This window comes from Mesoplodon mirus (genome assembly GCF_964341445.2).
Source record: "Mesoplodon mirus genome assembly, chromosome: 12".
Classification (NCBI taxonomy): Eukaryota; Metazoa; Chordata; class Mammalia; order Artiodactyla; family Ziphiidae; genus Mesoplodon; species Mesoplodon mirus.
The window spans coordinates 62849511-62868685 of record NC_138988.1 but is presented as its reverse complement, the minus strand read 5'-3'; the positions used below and the strand labels follow the sequence as shown (position 1 = coordinate 62868685).

The following is a 19175-nucleotide window of genomic DNA, read 5'->3' as shown; positions in this document are numbered from 1 at the left end:
TGTTTGTGCCTGGCAAACTCCCACCGTGCCCCATCCTCCTTTTTAAATACCCTTTCCTCTTTTATTCTTCTTAGTTGCCTATGGGGTTAGCCCTACGGATAACATTCAGTACTAGAAGTTGCTAGGTTTATTTAGTCTGCATAAGTTTGGTTGTTCAGCTGTCTTTGATCCCACAGTGCTGTAGTCATTTCTCTCAAATAGTTTCTTCCCTGTTAAGTTGCATTGATAAGTTAACGTGTCTGTGTCTTTTACCAGATTTATATGCTCCGTGGGGACAGAGACTAAGGCTTATTAATCCTTTTCAGTGTCAGTGCCTAAGAAGAAGCCTCAGCATAAAGATGTCCAATAAGTATTGGTTGAATATTATACAAGAGTGGGCTGTAGGATTTGCATATGAACACAGAAAAGAAGCCTAGAACTCGGGTACCAAATGTGACTGTCATTCAACTAAAGAAAAGAATTGTTTGGCATTCCAGACCTACTTTAGGAAAAATACTTAGAAATTATGGTCCTTAGCTGCATCAGAATCACCTGGGAGTCTTAAATACCCATGTCTGGGCCTCACCGCTAGAGATAATTCTAGGGCATCTGTAGATTTGGGAAGATTCCTACGTGATTTTGATAGGAAAATGGGCTAGAACTACAAGGCTCAATCTACAAGATCTTTTGTAAAAATCGTTCATCTCATGAATCTAACACTTTCAAGTCTTGTCTAGAATGATTGCTGGGCCAGTAATATGTCCCTTTAGGCCTAATCCCTGGCCTCCAGATTGTCAGAATATTTTAGTTCATTGTAAATTGAATTCATGAGCATCTGTTTATATATTTCGGGGAACAAATGAGTCACTTAGCTGTGTCTTTAGAATTCTTTGCAAGATGTGGTATTGTATCAGTCACTTCAGGTGACATCTGGTTCAGTGGTGGCTGATAATCTTGTGCCTTGAGTTAAGGTCTTTAGTTATGCTCTTTTTATGTGATTGTTTTATCTTTGTACTTGGTCCCTGCCACTCCGTAACACTGAAGTCTGGGGTCTTCTGCTAGCACAGCTGCCTTAGCATTGGGCTATACTTGGTGTGGTGCCGTTCCACACATGGGCTTCAGAGAATGCTGAGATCTTTGAGGAGAGGAGAGCTGGGGAGAATAGAGATGGCATTGTTCTCGTCAATTATAAAAAGTGAGATTCTACTTCTCAGTAGCATTAAGGGACTTCTTAAATCTGTTCCAAAGTATCCAACCATTATAATTCAGTTCTTTGATTAGAAATACTTTGAGTACTTTATAATTACTGAAACTGGAAATCCATCTTTTATTTTTTATAGACTTTTATAGTTAGGCCAGTTTCCACACATTTGAATACTTAGTAATTTAAAAACAACACTGTACTATTTAAGGAAAAGAGCTGTTTAAATCTCTCTGTATTTTGCCTTTCCATAGATAAAGCTTATTTTCTTTCTGGCTTGTTTTCTCCACTTTGATTTTTATCCAGAACCTCTGTTTGGCTAAATAAAGGTTTTAATAGGCAACACCTGGAATGTGGATGGACAGTAAATAAAAATTATTATAATTCTGACTGCATTTAAAAATTAAAGATAAAAAAGTATATTGTTGTTAATGCCTCTTTTAATATGATTAATGCTATGTTAGTCGTTGTTTATTGGTAGAACACATTTATAAGCATTTTGGCAGCATTTAATAGAGGCATTTCCCCCATAAACAGCAGAAGAGCATGGAAACCTTCAACATATATAACCATTTGGGGATCTTAACTAGATGATATTAAAGGAATAACATTTATTCTAGTTAAATGCTTAGGGACTTCGTAGAAATTGCCATAAAGATAAATACACAGCTTTTTGTTGTATGAAATATTCAAGGTATTTGAGTGAAACAATTTACAAGAAATAATAATAAAAGATAATAAACTATCTAGAGTATATATTAGAATCCTCCTGGCAGTTTTTACAATTCTTTGTTTATACAACATAACTCTAAATTTTTCATTGTGTAACATGTATTGGGAGTTTGCCTGGGAAGAAAATTTGGCTAAGTTTAGAAAGTTATGTGACTGTTAAGACCAAGATTATACATAAAGAAAAGGGATGAAGAATGGACCAGGATAAAGGGATAATTCAGGCATTCTCCTTGTCTCTCTGTCCTCTTCACTCCTTCCCGCCCTCCCAGTTACATTGTTTGACATAATATTCATAGAACCCAGATCCTCTATAATATAACTAAACCTTACGATGTGTTTAAGATAGTTAAAAGAGAAAATAAGAATTAGAAGAAAAAATCTTTGCCAACTTGCATAAATGAAAAGAAGGGAGGCAGGAATAGGGGTTCTGTAGAGCAACTGGTTTTCTAATATATTCCATCTTTGATGTTTCCTGGCTGTTGAACTTAAGGGAACAGTTTTTTTCCTCAGGGAATGTTACTTGGGGATGTTAACGGCTTCCCTTGTCCCAAATAGCTATTTACTTGTAGGTTGTTGTACCTTTTATAAGAAAGTTTGTAAACACCTAATTACAAGTAGGATCACCCAGTTGATGCTGCACATGTTTTTCATTGTTTTTTCATAATTCTGATTACCAGTCCAAAGGACAAGTATCTGAAATAGAAACTTAAGAATTTATATTCCAATGATGCAGGACTCAAAACAGGCACAATTAATTCTGGAACAAAAGGTTCATTCCGAAGAGGAGGCCAAATACAAGTGTCTGGGAAGCCAATTTCATGTCCCATAATGCACTGTAACAAGCAGTTCGATAATGGGCACCTTCTCTTAGGACATTTGAAAAGGTAAGTGTGATATTCAGAATAGTGGATACTGAAGATGAAATGAAAGTGTGATGCACCTCTGCCATTGTGATTATAGCTTTATATTCCAAACTCATTGTTCTGTGCTATTATGATATAATTTTTTCTAATTTACATTTCTTAGGCTTCCTAGAAGGCTTGGAATCAGATTATTTTAGTGATATTCAATCCTAATATGTCTCATAAAATTCTGACCAGCCTTTTTGCATTGATATGCATTTGGATCAGTTTTAGAGAAATGCAGTCCATTAGAAAATCCAGCATTTAGCAAATTTGAAGAGACACAAAGCACTTGCAGATATTTGGGCTAGCCTAAAGAAAGCTAGTTTGGCATTACAAAATAAATGCTAAAGGCAAACCAAATGTACCAAAGTTAACAATAAATGTTCTATTTATGAAATCCATCTTATTAATTTACTGAATTTTTGAATAGTAGAGCTTGAGAAAGTAAATATCAAGGGAAGGCAATATTAAAGGCATTAAATAGTCTTATCTTCAGTCTCCCCTTCTCATAGTTTAAAGAAGGGAATTGAGAGTACCCTACTTACGCCTTACCTTACTCTTAGAGCCTTCTGGAGGGGCTTCAGCATTCTACAGATAACTATATTTTAAGTATTTTTAAAAAGTCTCTGAGGCAGTTTTAAATGACACAAATTTGTTAAATGGTTAAAACGACATTAAAAGGATTAAAAGCCATTTTTAGGAAATAGGTGTGTGCCAGAAATCTTGCCATGAGATTATTATTCCAGTGGTTCATTTACAATTATTTGTGAGTTTTATGGTAAATAAAGCAAGAAGGAACAGATGATGGCTGTACAGTTTTCAAACTGGAAGTTTACCAGTTTGGCAAGACATGCTTAAATCCATTTTATTGGATCTTGGGCACTTTTATGAAATGTAAAGCTGTTGGTCACTGTTTGAAGAGATTGCATGGCATATGGGAACCACTTGATATTTCTTGAATATAAAGAACATTAATATTTCAGTAGAAAAAGTGTAAAGTCCTGAATGTGTGTGTGTGTGTGTGTGTCTAGCTTAACAAATGAAGCAACATAGTTCTGCCCCTAGAATGTCAGATTTTCTAATGTTACCTCTCTTTTGCTGAGTAGGTTTGATCACTCTCCATGTGATCCAACAATTACACTGCATGGACCTTTCATCAGTTCTTTTGCTTGTGTAGTATGTTATAAACATTTTGTTACTCAACAACAATATAGGGATCACCTTTTTGCTAAGGTAAGAGCATATCCTAAGCTAAGAGTAGGTATTCTTTTTCTAGAGAACCGTGGAATGGGATATAGGTGTTTTCTTGCTGCTCTTAAGGTTGCATTCAACAGTGATGCACATAAAGATCAAAATTATGATTGTCTATGGGGAATAAAATTACTTGGAACATAAAATTATCGTGGGCAGGTAACCCTGATAGCTGAAAGCCAGCAGTCTTAAAGAATATCATTTTTATGGAGTTGCTCTATGAAAATAACTTACTTTGTTCAAGATGTTCTGTGAGTTAGTCACATGATAACCAGAACATTATTCTTTAAGTGTGCTGCCGTTCACTGCTGGTTGAATTGTTGGAGCCACGTAGTAAATAATGATTCCTTTATTAATGCTGGTATTAAGAAATAGATCTGGTATTTAAAAGACTGGTATTTAACACTCGCATTAAGTGTTAAATCTCAAGGGATATAAGATTGATTCATGATATTAGCAAATTCAATGTAATGAAGAACTGTGTAATAAGTGTTTCCCACACTTGATATTAGATATCTCACTAGTTAACATTACAGAATGTTAATTGTGCAATATGTTCACTGTGGAAAAATTTTTAAATACTAACAAAAAGAAAATAAGAAATCACTTTTAAAAAAAATTTATTGAAGTATAGTTGATTTACAATGTTGTGTTAATTTCTGCTGTACAGCAAAGTGATTTAGTTATACATATATATACATTCTTTTTTATATTCTTTTCCATTGTGGTTTATCATAGGATACTGAATATAGTTCCCTGTGCTATACAATAGGACCTTGTTGTTTATCCATCCTACATATATAATAGTTTGCCTCTGCTAACCCCAAACTCCCAGTCCTTCCCTCCTCCATTTCCCTTCCCCCTTGGCAACCACAAGTTTACTGTCTGTGTCTGTGATTCTGTTTCTGTTTTGTAGATGTGTTCATTTGTGTTGTATTTTAGATTCCACATATAAGTGATATCATATGGTATTTTTCTTTCTTTTAAGAAATCGCTCTTGATTTCACTTATAGAGATTGTTAACATTGTTAACATTTCTATGTATATATTTCTGCTTTTTCTCCATATATAAATATTTTTACATAGGATAAAGTATGTAAATTTTTTCGTAATTAAGAAAAGCAGTGTGTTGTAAACATAAATGTTTAAATATATGTTGAATCAGTATGTACATTTAAAATCAATGAATGGCATTCTGTATGCATGTATTATAGTTCATTTAATTTCCTGGTAGATGTATTAATTGTTTACATTTTTCTGTTATTAAAAACAATAACACATTAAATATCCTTGTAGCTAAAAACCTATGAGAAGATCCATACTTGATGTATTTGCTGAGTAAATATTAGGTTTTGAAGTAGTAAAATGCTAATGTCCAGAGAGAACTAGGGTTTTTCTTTAAACCATGTTTTCAGAATTTGCTAATCTCTAGCCCTATACTTGAAAAGTCATGTGGGTAGTAACTTGGATTCTGTAGAGGTTCACACAGAAAATGAAGACTTGCACTCCCAGGTGTCTCTGGTTGAGTTCTGTGGTTGACTGACCCCTGTTCTGGTGCTGGAGAGTGTTCCCAGGATAGATGTGCCTCTTGACGCTGAGTTCGTTGTATACTTAGTCATTAGTTTTGGGGAGCCTGTGTCTTGTTCAACCCTGATGAGTCACCGTAGTACGAGAGGAATCCACGTGCTCTGGAATGAATAAGCCGTGATGGTACATCATCAGGTGAAACAGGAGTTCAGAGGAAGGAGAGAGGAGTAGCAGGAGAAGCTGACAGAGCACTGCAGAGGAGAAGTGGTCCTCCAGGCTTAGATTTGGATAGATGGAAAGGACAAGTGGTGTAATCACAGGACGGTTTGAACAAGAGCCTACACAGAGTAGCAAATATGGGAATAGGTAGCATGCAGAGAGCAGGTAACATAGCAGGCCTGAGACTTCTATCCTTAGACGGACTTGCTTGCAAGGTTGGCACTGGGCTGTTGTCTGGGAACTTAGATTTGGCGGGTCCCTATGAGTCTCTGATGAGTGGCCCTTTGTGCATGAACTGTTGGTGCAGACAGTGTGGTTTATGCTGAACACCTAATTTCCTTGTGGGGGTCTGGAATTTTGGTCTGTACTAGGAAGGTGTGATCCGGCCCCCTGAGCAGTGAGTCTGTAAGGTATTGTTCACGTGCATTGCTGCAATTCATTGTTAAGTGTGTCCTGTGTGTCTCCGCTGGGAGGGGACCCTTGGAATCTTACACCTGGTTTCCTCTGGACCTTGCCCAGTGTGCTTTCCCCCCTTTGTATCCTTTTGCTGTAATAAATCATAGTCATGAGTACAACTGTACACCAAGTCCTGTGAGTCCTAGCCAACCACCAAGCCTGGGGATGGTCCTGGGGACTCCCAACACAAGTACAACAGTAACTTGACTATAAAGGCACAAAATTTAAACTTGATATTGGCAAGATACTGGCACTATCACAGGATGTGACATGATGAAAATAATTCTTATATCTTCAGAGCTAGAGGGACTTGAAATTCTAGAACCAAATTCCTTCTCCTTTTTTAGGGACACCAAAGAGATTGAGTGGTATTAGAACGGCACCAGTGTTCAGGGTGGATTCAAAGATGTGGACAAGGAGACCAGTTTAGGTGACTTCAGCAGTAATTTAGCTTTGAGATGAGAAAAGCGTTTACTTAGGTAATGACATTTAAAATAAAGACCTTAAAGTGGACCCAAAAGACACATTAAAGAAAGAAATGATAGGGCTGCCTAGTGCCCTGACACAGGTTTGGGGAGAGAAGGGAAAAGGGTGCAACTACATTCCATAGTTTTATAGTGTTTGCAGTGGGTCACTAGTATTCCACCTTTTTCAGAACTGGAGTTCTTTCAGGGCATGTTTTTCTATTCCATGCTGTAAGCATATTTATCTTTTTTCTTCAATAAATCTGAATAGATACTTTAACCTTAAAATTAATTAATACTCTCATTTGTGTTTTCCTAAATTTCATTAATTTGTTTCTTTTTTTTTTCTGGGAATCACTCATCCTATGCTGTTTTGCCCTCCCTTTTGCCGTCTCTCCGGGAAGTAAATTTATGATATTCAGCCTTCTGGGAAGCAATATGGTAAAACAGAGCAAAGGCTTTGGTGTCAGACAGACCTGGATTCCACTGTTACTTTTATTAGCTATGTGTTCTCACCAAGTTACAGCACATCTGTGAGCTTGGTTCTTCATCTCTAAAGTGGAATGATTATACTTACATACAAGATTGTTGAGAGAAAACATAATACAATATAAAGCACTTATGGCCTGACATATATTTTTTAATAAAAGCCCCTATTGCTTATTCTTTGGAGTGTCACAAGGACTTGGAAGGAACCAGTCATTACGTATCTTAAATGAGCCAGAAGAGGTCGCTAGAAGATTGCATACCTGTGAATTCTGTTTCATGAAGATGATGTTCTTCAATGAAATTGTGAAACTGTCCACAATTTGCATTTTTTGCCTTGCTGCCCTTCCCTTTTCTTTTTATCTCCAGTTTCTTCTGTCTAGACTCATGCCTCTCAAACTTTAAAGTGCACACAGATCACTTGGGAATCTTGTTAAAATGCAGGTTCTGACTCAGTAGATCTGATGTGGGGCCTTAGATTCAAGATTTCTAACAAGCTTCTAGGTGATGGCAGTGCTGCTGGTCTTTGAGTCATACTTTGGGTAGCAAGTGTCTAGTGTTTTTTGACATTCAGGCTATCCAGGGACTTCCCTCGTGGTCCAGCGGTTAAGACTCCGTGCTTCCACTGCAGGGGGCGTGGGTTCGATCCCTAGTCGGATCGCACATACCTCGCAGGATGGCCAAAAAAAAACAAGACTATCCAGTGGGTCTGTTACTGTGTAACTTCCTGCTTTTCTCCCTTTTGGTGCTGGTGGGGATGGTGGTGGATGTATCGTAAGCCCCAGGGTGCCTCAGTGTCACTTGTGGGTTGGTGGGCATTACAACTCTCTCTCATTCTGTTCCTAGGGCCATTCTGTCATCGAAGGTGACTCTTCCCCCTCCCCAGCCCGAGGCAACCAGTACACTACTTTCTGTCTCTGTGGTTTTTTTCCTTTTCCAGACATTTCATTAAATGGAATCCTACAATATGTGGCCTTCTGTGACAAGATTCTTTCACTTACCATGATGTATTCAAGGCTTATCTATGTTGTGACATATGTCAGTACTTCATCCTTTTTATTGCCAAGTAATATTCCATTGTATGGACATATGCCACTTTCTGTGTATCAGTTCAGTTGATGGACACTTGGGTTGTTTTCACTTTTTGACTGTTGTGAATAATGCTGATATAAACAAATGTACAAGTCTTTGTGTGGTCATACTTTTTCACTTCTCTAATGAGTTAATTGTTGGGCCATATGGTTATCATCTTTAAGTTTTTGAAGAACTGCCAAATTGTTATCCATCACAGTGTACCAGCTTACTTTCCCACCAGCAATGTTCCAGTTTCTTCACATCCTTGCCAACACTTATTATCTGTCTTTTAAAATAGCCATCCTAGTGGGTACCTATGAAGTGGTATCTTATTGTGGTTCTAGTTTTTTTATGTATACATATTTGTGTGGTGTGTTTTGATTTAATATAACTGGAAATATAATGGTAAAAAGGAATTGAGTACTTCCCAGACATCCTATTTCCCATTCCTTCCCCTGGTTTGTAGAAGTTATTTGCAAATATGCTATACTTTTGCAATAGGTATATTCCAATAAAGTTTTATCTAGAATCACAGTTTTTGTTCTATTTAGCAAACAGTTTAAACAAGCTTATTTTGAAACCACTTATAACTCACAGTTGAACTAAAGCTTATTAGAGTTCTTCAGGTAGAGGTCATTTGTATAAATTGGTTGGTAGTAAATGCTTTTAGTGCTCTTATTTGGAACTTTGCAATTGGAATGCAGAGTGTCATACTGGGTGTTATCTTCTGCATGGCTCTCACCAAAATAAAATAGGGTGAGGAGTAGTGGAAAGAGCACAGGATTTACCACCACAGCTATAAAGCTGGGTGTGAATGGTAGCTTTGTCTCTTCTGAGGGTACAACTTGGAGGGGAGTGATAATTTTGTTGACTTAAGGTAAACTTCAGTTTTCTCATTTGTAAATAATGAAAATAGTACTTCATGGGGTTATTGTAAGGATTAAGTGGAAAAGCACATTTGAACCATAAGGTGGTGCTTGACATATGCTCAGTATAAATGTAAATTTCCTATCACTCCTCCTGTTGCATTTTATAAGCAATTACACAAACTATTTTGATATCCCTAATGTTAATGATAGTAAATTTAAGAAGACACATTACAACTTTTAAGGCTATTACTCTAAAGACCATTAACAAGAAGTTACATTATATTTATACACAACACACATACAGTTATACATACACATATAAATATACACTTAAAAATATTTCCAATTTGGGGATAGAGGAGACTCTTAGCCAAGTTTGGAAACCTGGACTCTAGAAAAGACATACGTGTTTGTATCAGAATTTTAAGGTGACCATATACTAAATTAATAGACGTTTGATGAAGAATATTTGAGAAATGGAGGATGAGACAGAGTTAGTTTTGATAACAGAGAATGGATACAAGTTGACCAGAGGGGAAAAAACAAAAACAATCAAAACACGAGGCTGGAATGGAATAAGCAATGCACAGAATTGTATAAATAAATGCTCACACTCACTAGTAGACAGGAAAGGCAAATTAACATAACACACATCTGTAAGACTGCAAACATGAAAATAAGATGTGTAATAGCTATTGTGCCAGGCTCACTCAGTGCTAGGGAATCGGAATTTGTAGAGCCTTTTTGAGAAGCAGTTACACAATATCTTTTAATATTCAAATAATGAACCTTTTAACCCAATGCGGCCAATCCTGATAATGAGAGAAAAGCACTATTTAATGAGGATATATAGTCAGCAATATTTACAAAACCATTGTTTACAGTGGCAAAAAAAAAAAAAAACGGCTGGAAATGAATGGTTGACTAAATCTCAGTAGATCCACACCATGGAGTAGTTTGTAGCCATTAAGAAGAATAAATCAGAGCGACACCAGTTGATTTTTAGGGATTTCCATTAGTTATTGTGGAATAAGAAAACTATGAGGCAGAAGAATCTGTAAGATGACAATATTTGATAAAACAATGACAATTCCCCTTGTGTATTTATTTTTGGAGAAACTTATGGAAGAATACATATTTGTAAACATAGGTTATATTGCAGAGTAGAGTGAACAAAGCAAAACATAAGAAAAAGGATATGTGATATGAAAACATTTATGCATTTATATAATATTGCATATAGATGTATGTATAACAAGAAAAATGTATAGAAAGCAAATGTACTTGTATGTTTATTGTCACAGAAAGATGGTAATAATTTGTTTTTAAGAAATAATTTAAAATTTCATATATGGGACCTCATTTATGACAAAAAAATTCACAGTTCACCCTCAGGGAAGAAAAGTTTTCATGTTAAAAACTGATACAAAATATTCCAAATAAATAGGAAAATTTGAAAGTTGATTTAAGAAATTGAATATTGATTTTAGTTGTCTATAATAAAGCTTTCCCTTGTATTTTAGGAAGCTGCAGATGACGGACATAAAAACAACCTTCTTCCTCAGATTATTCAGTGTTTTGCGTGTCCAAATTGCTTCCTTCTTTTTAGCAGCAAGGATGAGTGTTTGAAGCATATGTCTGGAAAGAATCATTTCCATCAGCGTTTTAAACTGCGTGGTATGTTAATACTCTCTTCTGCTGAAAATTATTAAACTACTTTAACCTTTGCTGATTTACCATACTTCTCAGATAATTCTTGAGGTAACTTATCTTCACATTCGTTTTGAGAACCATGAAAGCAAAAGATTTTTATGTCATTTTTTATTTTTCAAAAAAGATTCTCATTGTTTATTTGCACCTAAGAGTAAGGTTTACTTGGAGGAATGAAGAGAAACTTGGGAAGAAAACATTTATGCAGGATAATGTTTTTGTATATCCATTGGAAAGTTGGGTATTTCTCTGCATTTAAGACTCAAATTTTAACTTGAGCATGAGTTCGGCATCCATTGCACTTAATTGGAGCTAGAAAACGACTTCTCTTAGATTTTTATCTCATAAATAACCATCTTCTTTTACTTATCTCACGTGATGTTGAGAAAGGCAAAAGGGAGGAAGGCCGGGTCACTCTACTCAGATCTTTGCAAGTCATAGTTCATTTTGTCTTTCAGATGACAAGGGAATGGCACAACCAATATCATTTCCATCTTTTGCAAAGAAACTTTTGATCTCTCTGTGCAAAGATGTTCCATTTCAAGTTAAGTGTGTGGCCTGCCACCAGACACTGCGTTCCCACATGGAGCTCACTGCCCATTTCAGGTTTGTAAGGGGCTAGTCTTGGGCTGTAAGAATCCCGCCCAATAAGCTCCTCACCAGCCAGAGGACTCAACAAATACTTTTCTATTCCGTGTTTCTCTCCTTCTAAAATGAGAGTGTATATTTGCCTGGACATTACCCAAACTTAGCATAATGAAAGAAGTGAGAGGTGTGAGAAAAGTGGATATATATTGATGTTGCTGTGAACATAAAACAAGCTAACAGTTCTAAGTTCTGGGTGTGCTTTTGACGGTTGTGCCTGGAGGAGGAGAGGGTTAAGATAGAACCTTGGCTTTGAGTCAACCAGCATGGAAAGTACCACAAGTGAAAAATTACATGTCAGTGAAAGGCCGGATTTGTCAAACAATCAAGTATGCTTTTTTTGTCTTTACAATGGAAATTATCAGGCACTATACAGAAGTAAGGAGAATCGTATAATGAACCCCAGTGTACCTTTCACCAGGCTTCAATAGTTATCAACACATGACAGTTGTGTTTTATTTATACTCTCATCCCCAGAAGTTTTTATTTTGAAGCAAATCTTGTCATTTTATCTGTAAATACTTCAATATATACCTCTGAATGATAAGCACCCTTTTTTTTTAAAGAAAAATAACTAATACCATTATCACACTTTAAAAAACTAGTTTTTTAAATATCAAACACCTAGTCAGTTGTCAAATTTCCCTGATTACTTCATGAAGTTTTTTACATTTGGTTTGTTGGAATCATAATTCAAAGTCTGTACTTTGCATTTAGATGCTCTGTCTCTTAGGTCTTTTTTCCCCATTATTTCTTTAAAATGCATTAAAATTGTATCACACTACTAAGTGATACAATTGCATTTGTTTAAGTAGAACAGTTGTTTTCACAAACCTTCAAGTAAAATATGTTCTCAAAAAACAGAGGCAGTGGAGTATAATCACTCTGTATATACTCAGTATAATTATTGATGTTAACAGTCCTGGTTCTGACTTATATTTCATGAGTTCAAATCCTGGTTCTGCCTTTTATTTTTATTCCTAAATTTTTATGGAAAATTTCAGCTGTATGAAAGTCAGCTGAATAGTATAATGAACCTCCATTTACCCGTCACCCAGTTTTAACAATAATCAACACTGCCATTCTTCTTTTATTTATATATCTGTAGGCTCCTTACCGCCCTTAATTTTTTTTTTTTTTTTTTGCGGTATGCGGGCCTCTCACTGTTGTGGCCTCTCCCATTGCGGAGCACAGGCTCTGGACGCGCAGGCTCAGCGGCCATGGCTCACAGGCCTAGCTGCTCCGCGGCATGTGGGATCTTCCCAGACCGGGGCATGAACCCGTGTCCCCTGCATCGGCAGGCGGACTCTCAACCACTGCGCCACCAGGGAAGCCCCGCCCTTAACTATTTTTTACAGTTCCTTGTTTCTGAGATACAATTTCGATTTATTGAAGTATACAGATCTTAACCTTTATGATTTTGACTACTGATACATCTGTTAACCCACACTTTTACCATCCTGTGTTACCTCTCCATGGAAAAGTTCCATTGTTCCCTTCCTGGTCACTTCCCACCCTCTCACCCCCAGGCAGTCTATTCTGATACTTTTTCCACCTTAAGGTTGGTTTTACCTCCTCTAGGACTTTATGTAAATGGAATCATACATAGTATGCACTCTTTTGTGTTTGTCATAATATCTGTAAGATTCATCCATATTGTTTAGTGCATTGTTCCTTTTTATTTGTGAGTAGTATTCTATTGTATGAATATAGCACAATTTGTTTATTCATTCTTATGTTGATGGACAGCTTTTAGCTAGTGTGAATAAAGCTGCTATGTACCTTTTATACAAGCCTTTTTATAGACATAGGTTTCATTTCTCTTGGATGAATATCTAGGAGTGGAATTGCAGGATCGAAGAGTAGATGTGTATTTAATTTTATAAGACACTACTAGACATTTTCCCAAAGTGTTTGCACTGGTGCACATTCCTACCAGCCAGGTGTGAGACTTCCAATTCCTTCACATCCTTGCCAAGGTTTGCTGTTGCCAGTCTGTTTCATTTTAGTTGTTCTTTTGAGAGTCTCACTGTGGTTTTAATCTGGATTTCCCTAATGAACAACGATGTTGGACACTTTCTTTAGTATAAAAGCAACCATGGGCGTGGCATTTTCCTGACGTAAAATCAGTTTGTTCTTAAAGAATAGGTACAGGGTTGTTGAGAGTCTCACTGTAGTGCTCCTCTGTACTGTTTAATTACCGCAAGAAGTTAATTACTTGCTTGTCTCATGACGTTCCTATCAGTGCACTTGATATAATTTTTACTTGTCTAAAATTTGTCTGGATTTAAAAAAATTTTTTTAATTCTAGTTTTACCCTTTGGTATATGGATTAGAAACAGATGAAGTGTAGGTAATGGTCAGGTAGATAGAATATTATTATATCATCTGCAACTTTATTTTTTTTTAATTTATTTTATTTATTTTTGGCTCTGTTGGGTCTTTGTTGCTGCACGCAGGCTTTCTCTAGTTGCCGCGAGCGGGGGATGCTCTTCGTTGAGGTGCACAGGCTTCTCATTGCAGTGGCTTCTCTTGTTGCAGAGCACGGGCTCTAAGCGCGCGGGCTTCAGTAGTTGTGGCGCGCAGGCTCAATAGTTGTGGTGCAAGGGCTTAGTTGCTCCGCGGCATGTGGGATCTTCCTGGACCAGGGCTTGAACCCGTGTCCCCTGCATTGGCAGGTGGATTCTTAACCACTGTGCCACCAGGGAAGCCCTGCAACTTTATTGAAAAACAATTTTTAGTGCTTATGTATACATTGTTTACTTTATAATTCCTACAATAAAAAGCAGAGATACTATATTTAGAAAATACTTATGAGTTTATTTTTTTGTCCAATTTAGAGTTCGTTGTCGAAACGCTGGTCCTGTAGCTCTAGCTGAGAAGAGCATTGCTCAGGTGGCAGAGAAATTCCTACTGAGAGGTTATTGTCCACATTGCAACCATGTCTTTGTGGATGAAACCAGTACCTGGAATCACAAGCAGAATTCAGGACACAAAGTCCGAGTTATTAACTCAATGGAAGAATCAGTCTTACTTTATTGCCACAGCACTGAAGGGAACAAACCTCCTTCTGACTTGCACCTGTTGCAAGATAAGTCAAAATTTTCATCACTTAAAAGAAATATGTCCGTTCGAGAATCTAGCTCACAAGATTGCAGCACTGTCCCAAAAAAGAAGATTAATTTAGGAGATAAAAGCCATGGGGGTATGGTTTGTGTTCAGAAGGAAAAGTCACTTGTTAAAACCTGGTTTTGTGAATGCCAGCAACGCTTCCCAAGTGAAGATGCAGTAGAAAAGCACGTTTTCTCAGCAAACACGATGTGTTATAAGTGTGTGGTCTGTGGGAAGGTGTGTGAAGATTCAGGAGTCATCCGTTTACATATGAGCCGCATTCATGGAGGGGCACATTTAAATAACTTTTTTTTCTGGTGTCGGACATGCAAAAAGAAGTTGGCAAGGAAAGAGGCTATAATGGCCCATGTGACTGAGTTTCATAATGGACACAGGTATTTTTATGAGACAGATGAGGTAGAAGGTGACACTTTGCCGTCCTCCTCTACAACGTTGGTGAATGATCTGACTGCTGATAATCCTTCTTCAACTATTACTATTCTTGATCATTCCCCAGCAACCAGTCCTCCAAGCGGTAAATGGCAATGCCGAATTTGTGAAGATATGTTTGACTCCCAAGAATGTGTGAAACAACACTGCATGTCTTTAGCAAGTCACCAGTTTCATAGGTATAGCTGCACCCATTGCAAAAAGACTTTTCACAAGATAGAAACACTGTATCGACATTGCCAAGACGAGCATGACAACGAAATAAAGATGAAGTATTTCTGTGGTCTTTGTGATCTGATCTTTAATGTGGAAGAAGCGTTTCTGAGTCATTATAAGGAGCACCACAGCATAGACTATGTATTTGTGTCAGAAAAAACGGAAACTTCCATTAAAACCGAGAGTGATTTTCCAGTTATAGAGACCGGTAACCTGCTGACGTGCGGCTGCCGGGAGAGCTACCTCTGCAAAGTCAACAGAAGGGAGGATCAAGCTCGCTGTCTGCAGACTCTTCTGGGCCAGGGCCGCCTGTGGTTCCGCTGCGGCGCGTGCTCGGCCACAGCGCAGGCCACGGATGACATGCTGGCACACGTGCGCCAGGCGCACGCGGAGCCGGAGGGCGCGGAGGGCGCACGGCAGTGCCTGATCAAGTGCGGCACCTGCACCAGAGCCTTCCAGGACCTCGAGAGCGCGCAGCAGCACTTCCACAGGAAACACTGCTTCCTGCGGGAGCCCAGCGTGGCCTGCTTCGGGCCTGAGCAGACGAGCCCGTACACGTTTGCTGCCAGTTCCTCCCGTGCAGAGAGAAAGCTGAGACAGGCAGCAAGCTGTCCACAGACGTCAGACCCGGAGAGAGGAGCCGAGACTGACGTGGGCTGTCAGAGTACAGGTACGGCGCTACAACCCTGACGTCTGTACACGTTTCCTGTTTCCGTTTAGAAACACGTGCATGTGTAGCCACCCTCTTTGCTCCTAGGGAGCCAGTGTTGAAGCCGGGACTTGATGGGCTGATACGTTGGCCAGTGAGTTACCGCGGTGTGCACTTTACTGGGAGGGATCTGCATTCCCGCTGCTTCAGGCAGCCACTCTCTCAACCTAAGGGCACAAGGAATATCTGTTACGCTAAATAATAGGTACTTTAGATAACCTTTTCTTTTCTTTCCCAAAAGACATGGGAATTTTGAAAGATGAGGGAATAGATGGTCCTTCTGAAAGTCAGATTTGAAAGTTATCCTGCATGTTACTGTCATTTAGATTTAAGTTCAATAAAAAGATAAATCAGGTGAATTCTTTTTATTTCTATTTTGACCTTATTCTATAAGTATGAGAAGTTTTAAAGGTCACTTGAGAATTTGTAAATTTTTGTTACCGTCTTCGGAAGCAAAGCTTTTACTTAGAGTTAAAATAGCAATTAGAAGTTGAGTTGTTAAGTAGTAGCAAGAAACCAGGCTGACAACTGAGGTATGGATCCCCTTGTCTGTGCTTACTCTAAGCTTCCCTTCTTCTATGATAAGATTAAGGAAGTCTAGAAGAGTGCAGTGTTTTCATTTTGTTTAGAAGTAAATTGTTTTCTTTAGAGTATAATTTTAAGTGTATATTCTTTTAAAGATTAACTCTTCATAAGTTATACAATGTCGAGTGGAAAAAATGAAATATGTGAGTATTTTGGTTCATAAAATACGTTTATGAACTACTGAGTTTTTATAGGCTTGCTCTGTAGCACATGTAGATCTCAGCATTGCCTTTAGTCACGGCATGTTTTATGTGAGAAATGATTAAATGACATACTATTGATCCATTCAACTCGATGTCAAACAGTGAAACCGTGGTCACACTATTTTATGTTCTGTTGTTTTCCTTTTGCTCTTGTGATTGCTTTTGGGGGATTTGTGTTGGTCTGTGTCTGATAGGAGGTCATTGTTGTATCTATTACTTAGTATTTTAAGAAGACAGATAAGAAGATGGGTGGTTTGGAAATGGGAAGATGGCAGTCTCTTTCTGAGGGAGTCTGTAGTAGGTGGAGTAGAAGCTATCCATTTTAAAAATAGTATAAACATTTAAGGCTTGCATTGCTACCACTCGAAACTGTAAGGCCCTGTCAAGGTGGAAGGTATGAAAGAAGGGAAGAGGAGGGAGAACAAGAGTTGCAGATGGTGGGAGGTGAGAGGCCCTGACTTGACTGAGGAAGAGGTGTCCTTGGTGGGAGGAGCACCGGGCCCTGTTTTGCACGAGTCACAGGAGCCTCTTGTGGGCTGTCTCGTGTCTGCTTTCGGGTGTGTGAGCGCAGAGCCAGAGGGCTGCTGATGAATCAGTCTACATTAGGAAAAGAACAAACTCCTGGTGGCAAGAAAGTTCTTAGCAAGTAACCCTGAAAGTTTATTTTGATGGATGGTGCAAATTTTTAGTTATTTAGCCTTAAAACTTGGTCTTACATATCTTCCAGTACACTAATTTTTTAAAAAACTTCCTTTTATAAGTGACTTTTAAAGAAAGCCAGGATCAATGGTACACATTTGTAGAAAGGATAATCATTTCTGAAATATTCAAAATATTTCTTATCTAATATAAATATATTGTGTCATATATAGGTTTGGATTTCACGACATGGTTTAGATAGAAGTAAATAACATGCAAGATTAATATTAAGTTGACAAATTAAAAAGTTTTTAGCTAATTCTTATCAAATTCATGTCGATGTTTCTCTCTTCTTCAGATGAAGAGGTTGTTGAGCTCCCAGACTTGGATTACCTGCGAACCATGACTCACATAGTCTTTGTAGACTTTGATAACTGGTCCAACTTTTTTGGTCATCTACCAGGGAATCTTAACCAAGGAACATTTATTTGGGGCTTTCAAGGTATGGTTAATAAGGAACACATTTGAGACAACCTCCCTTTTTTTCCCCCTTAGAATATGATTTGCTTTAAAAGGGCTCCTTTTGAACCTTCCTGAATAGAAGATAGGAACATAATTGGAATTTTGTCACTTTGCATTATAATTACTCTGCTAGAATATTTTTCTCTTTACATTTCTCTGTGGTAAATATTCGCTCTATCTGGTGACCCACAGTTTGTGGATCTTTAGATACAGATTGAAAGAGCCTTTATTCAGTACCTACAATGCACCAGATACTGTACTTGGTACTAATGCATGCTTACTGATTGTTATAATTTTCTCCCTTTAAAATATAAGGAAGCAGGCTGAGAAGTTTATTTTTTACAAAGTACAAAAATAATAAATAGTAGAGTTAGCTTTCAAACTTGGGCCTCATGACTACAGGACTAGTGTGTTTTCAACATAAATGCCTCTTCAGTTCATCCTTACTGTTCATAAATGTGCATCTTCACATAACTCTCCCTTCCAAGTACTAACCAGGCCCAACCCTGCTTAGCTTCCAAGATCAGATGAGATCGGGTGCATTCAGGGTATGGCCGTAGTCTAAATCTCTTTAAAAACCATTGACCAAACCTGGGAGAGAGACTCCTCTTTGATCAACTGAGGCTTAGTACAGTGAGCCTCTGATGTACAGGCATCCCTAGGAGATACTGCGGGTTCAGTTCTAGACCACTGCAAGTCACATGAATTTTTTGGTTTCCTAGTGCATATAAAAGTTATGTTTAGGGCTTCCCTGGTGGCGCAGTGGTTGAGAGTCCGCCTGCCGATGCAGGGGACACGGGTTCGTGCCCCGGTCTGAGAGGATCCCAAATGCCGCGGAGCGGCTGGACCCGTGAGCCATGGCCGCTGAGCCTGCGCGTCCGGAGCCTGTGCTCCGCAACGGGAGAGGCCACAGCAGTAAGAGGCCTGCATACCGCAAAAAAAAAAAAAAAAAAAAAAAAGTTACGTTTATACTATACTGTGGTCTATTAAGTGAGCAACAACATTATGTCTAAAAGAAGTCTTAATTAAAATATACCTTGGGACTTGCCTGGTGGCACAGTGGTTAAGAATCCACCTGCCAATGTAGGGAACATGGGTTCGAGCCCTGGTCCAGGAAGATCCCATATGCCGCGGAGCAATTAGGCCCATGTGCCACAACTACTGAGCCTGCACTCTAGAGCCCGCGAGCCACAACTTTTGAGCCCAAGTGCCACAACTACTG

General features: G+C 38.2%; 1 protein-coding gene across 2 annotated transcripts in view; it reads left to right on the top strand.

The window, feature by feature from the left end:
* The window catches only part of ZNF451 (zinc finger protein 451), an 89989-nt gene that overhangs the window by 39065 nt on the left and 31749 nt on the right, over window positions 1–19175 (top strand). For both annotated transcript variants that reach the window (XM_082639468.1, XM_082639467.1), the window contains exons 6-11: window positions 2646–2796; window positions 3924–4050; window positions 10687–10840; window positions 11332–11479; window positions 14359–15965; window positions 17790–17933. In XM_082639468.1, coding sequence (XP_082495594.1) covers window positions 2646–2796; window positions 3924–4050; window positions 10687–10840; window positions 11332–11479; window positions 14359–15965; window positions 17790–17933 — 2331 coding nt within the window. The remainder of the gene's footprint in view (window positions 1–2645; window positions 2797–3923; window positions 4051–10686; window positions 10841–11331; window positions 11480–14358; window positions 15966–17789; window positions 17934–19175) is intronic.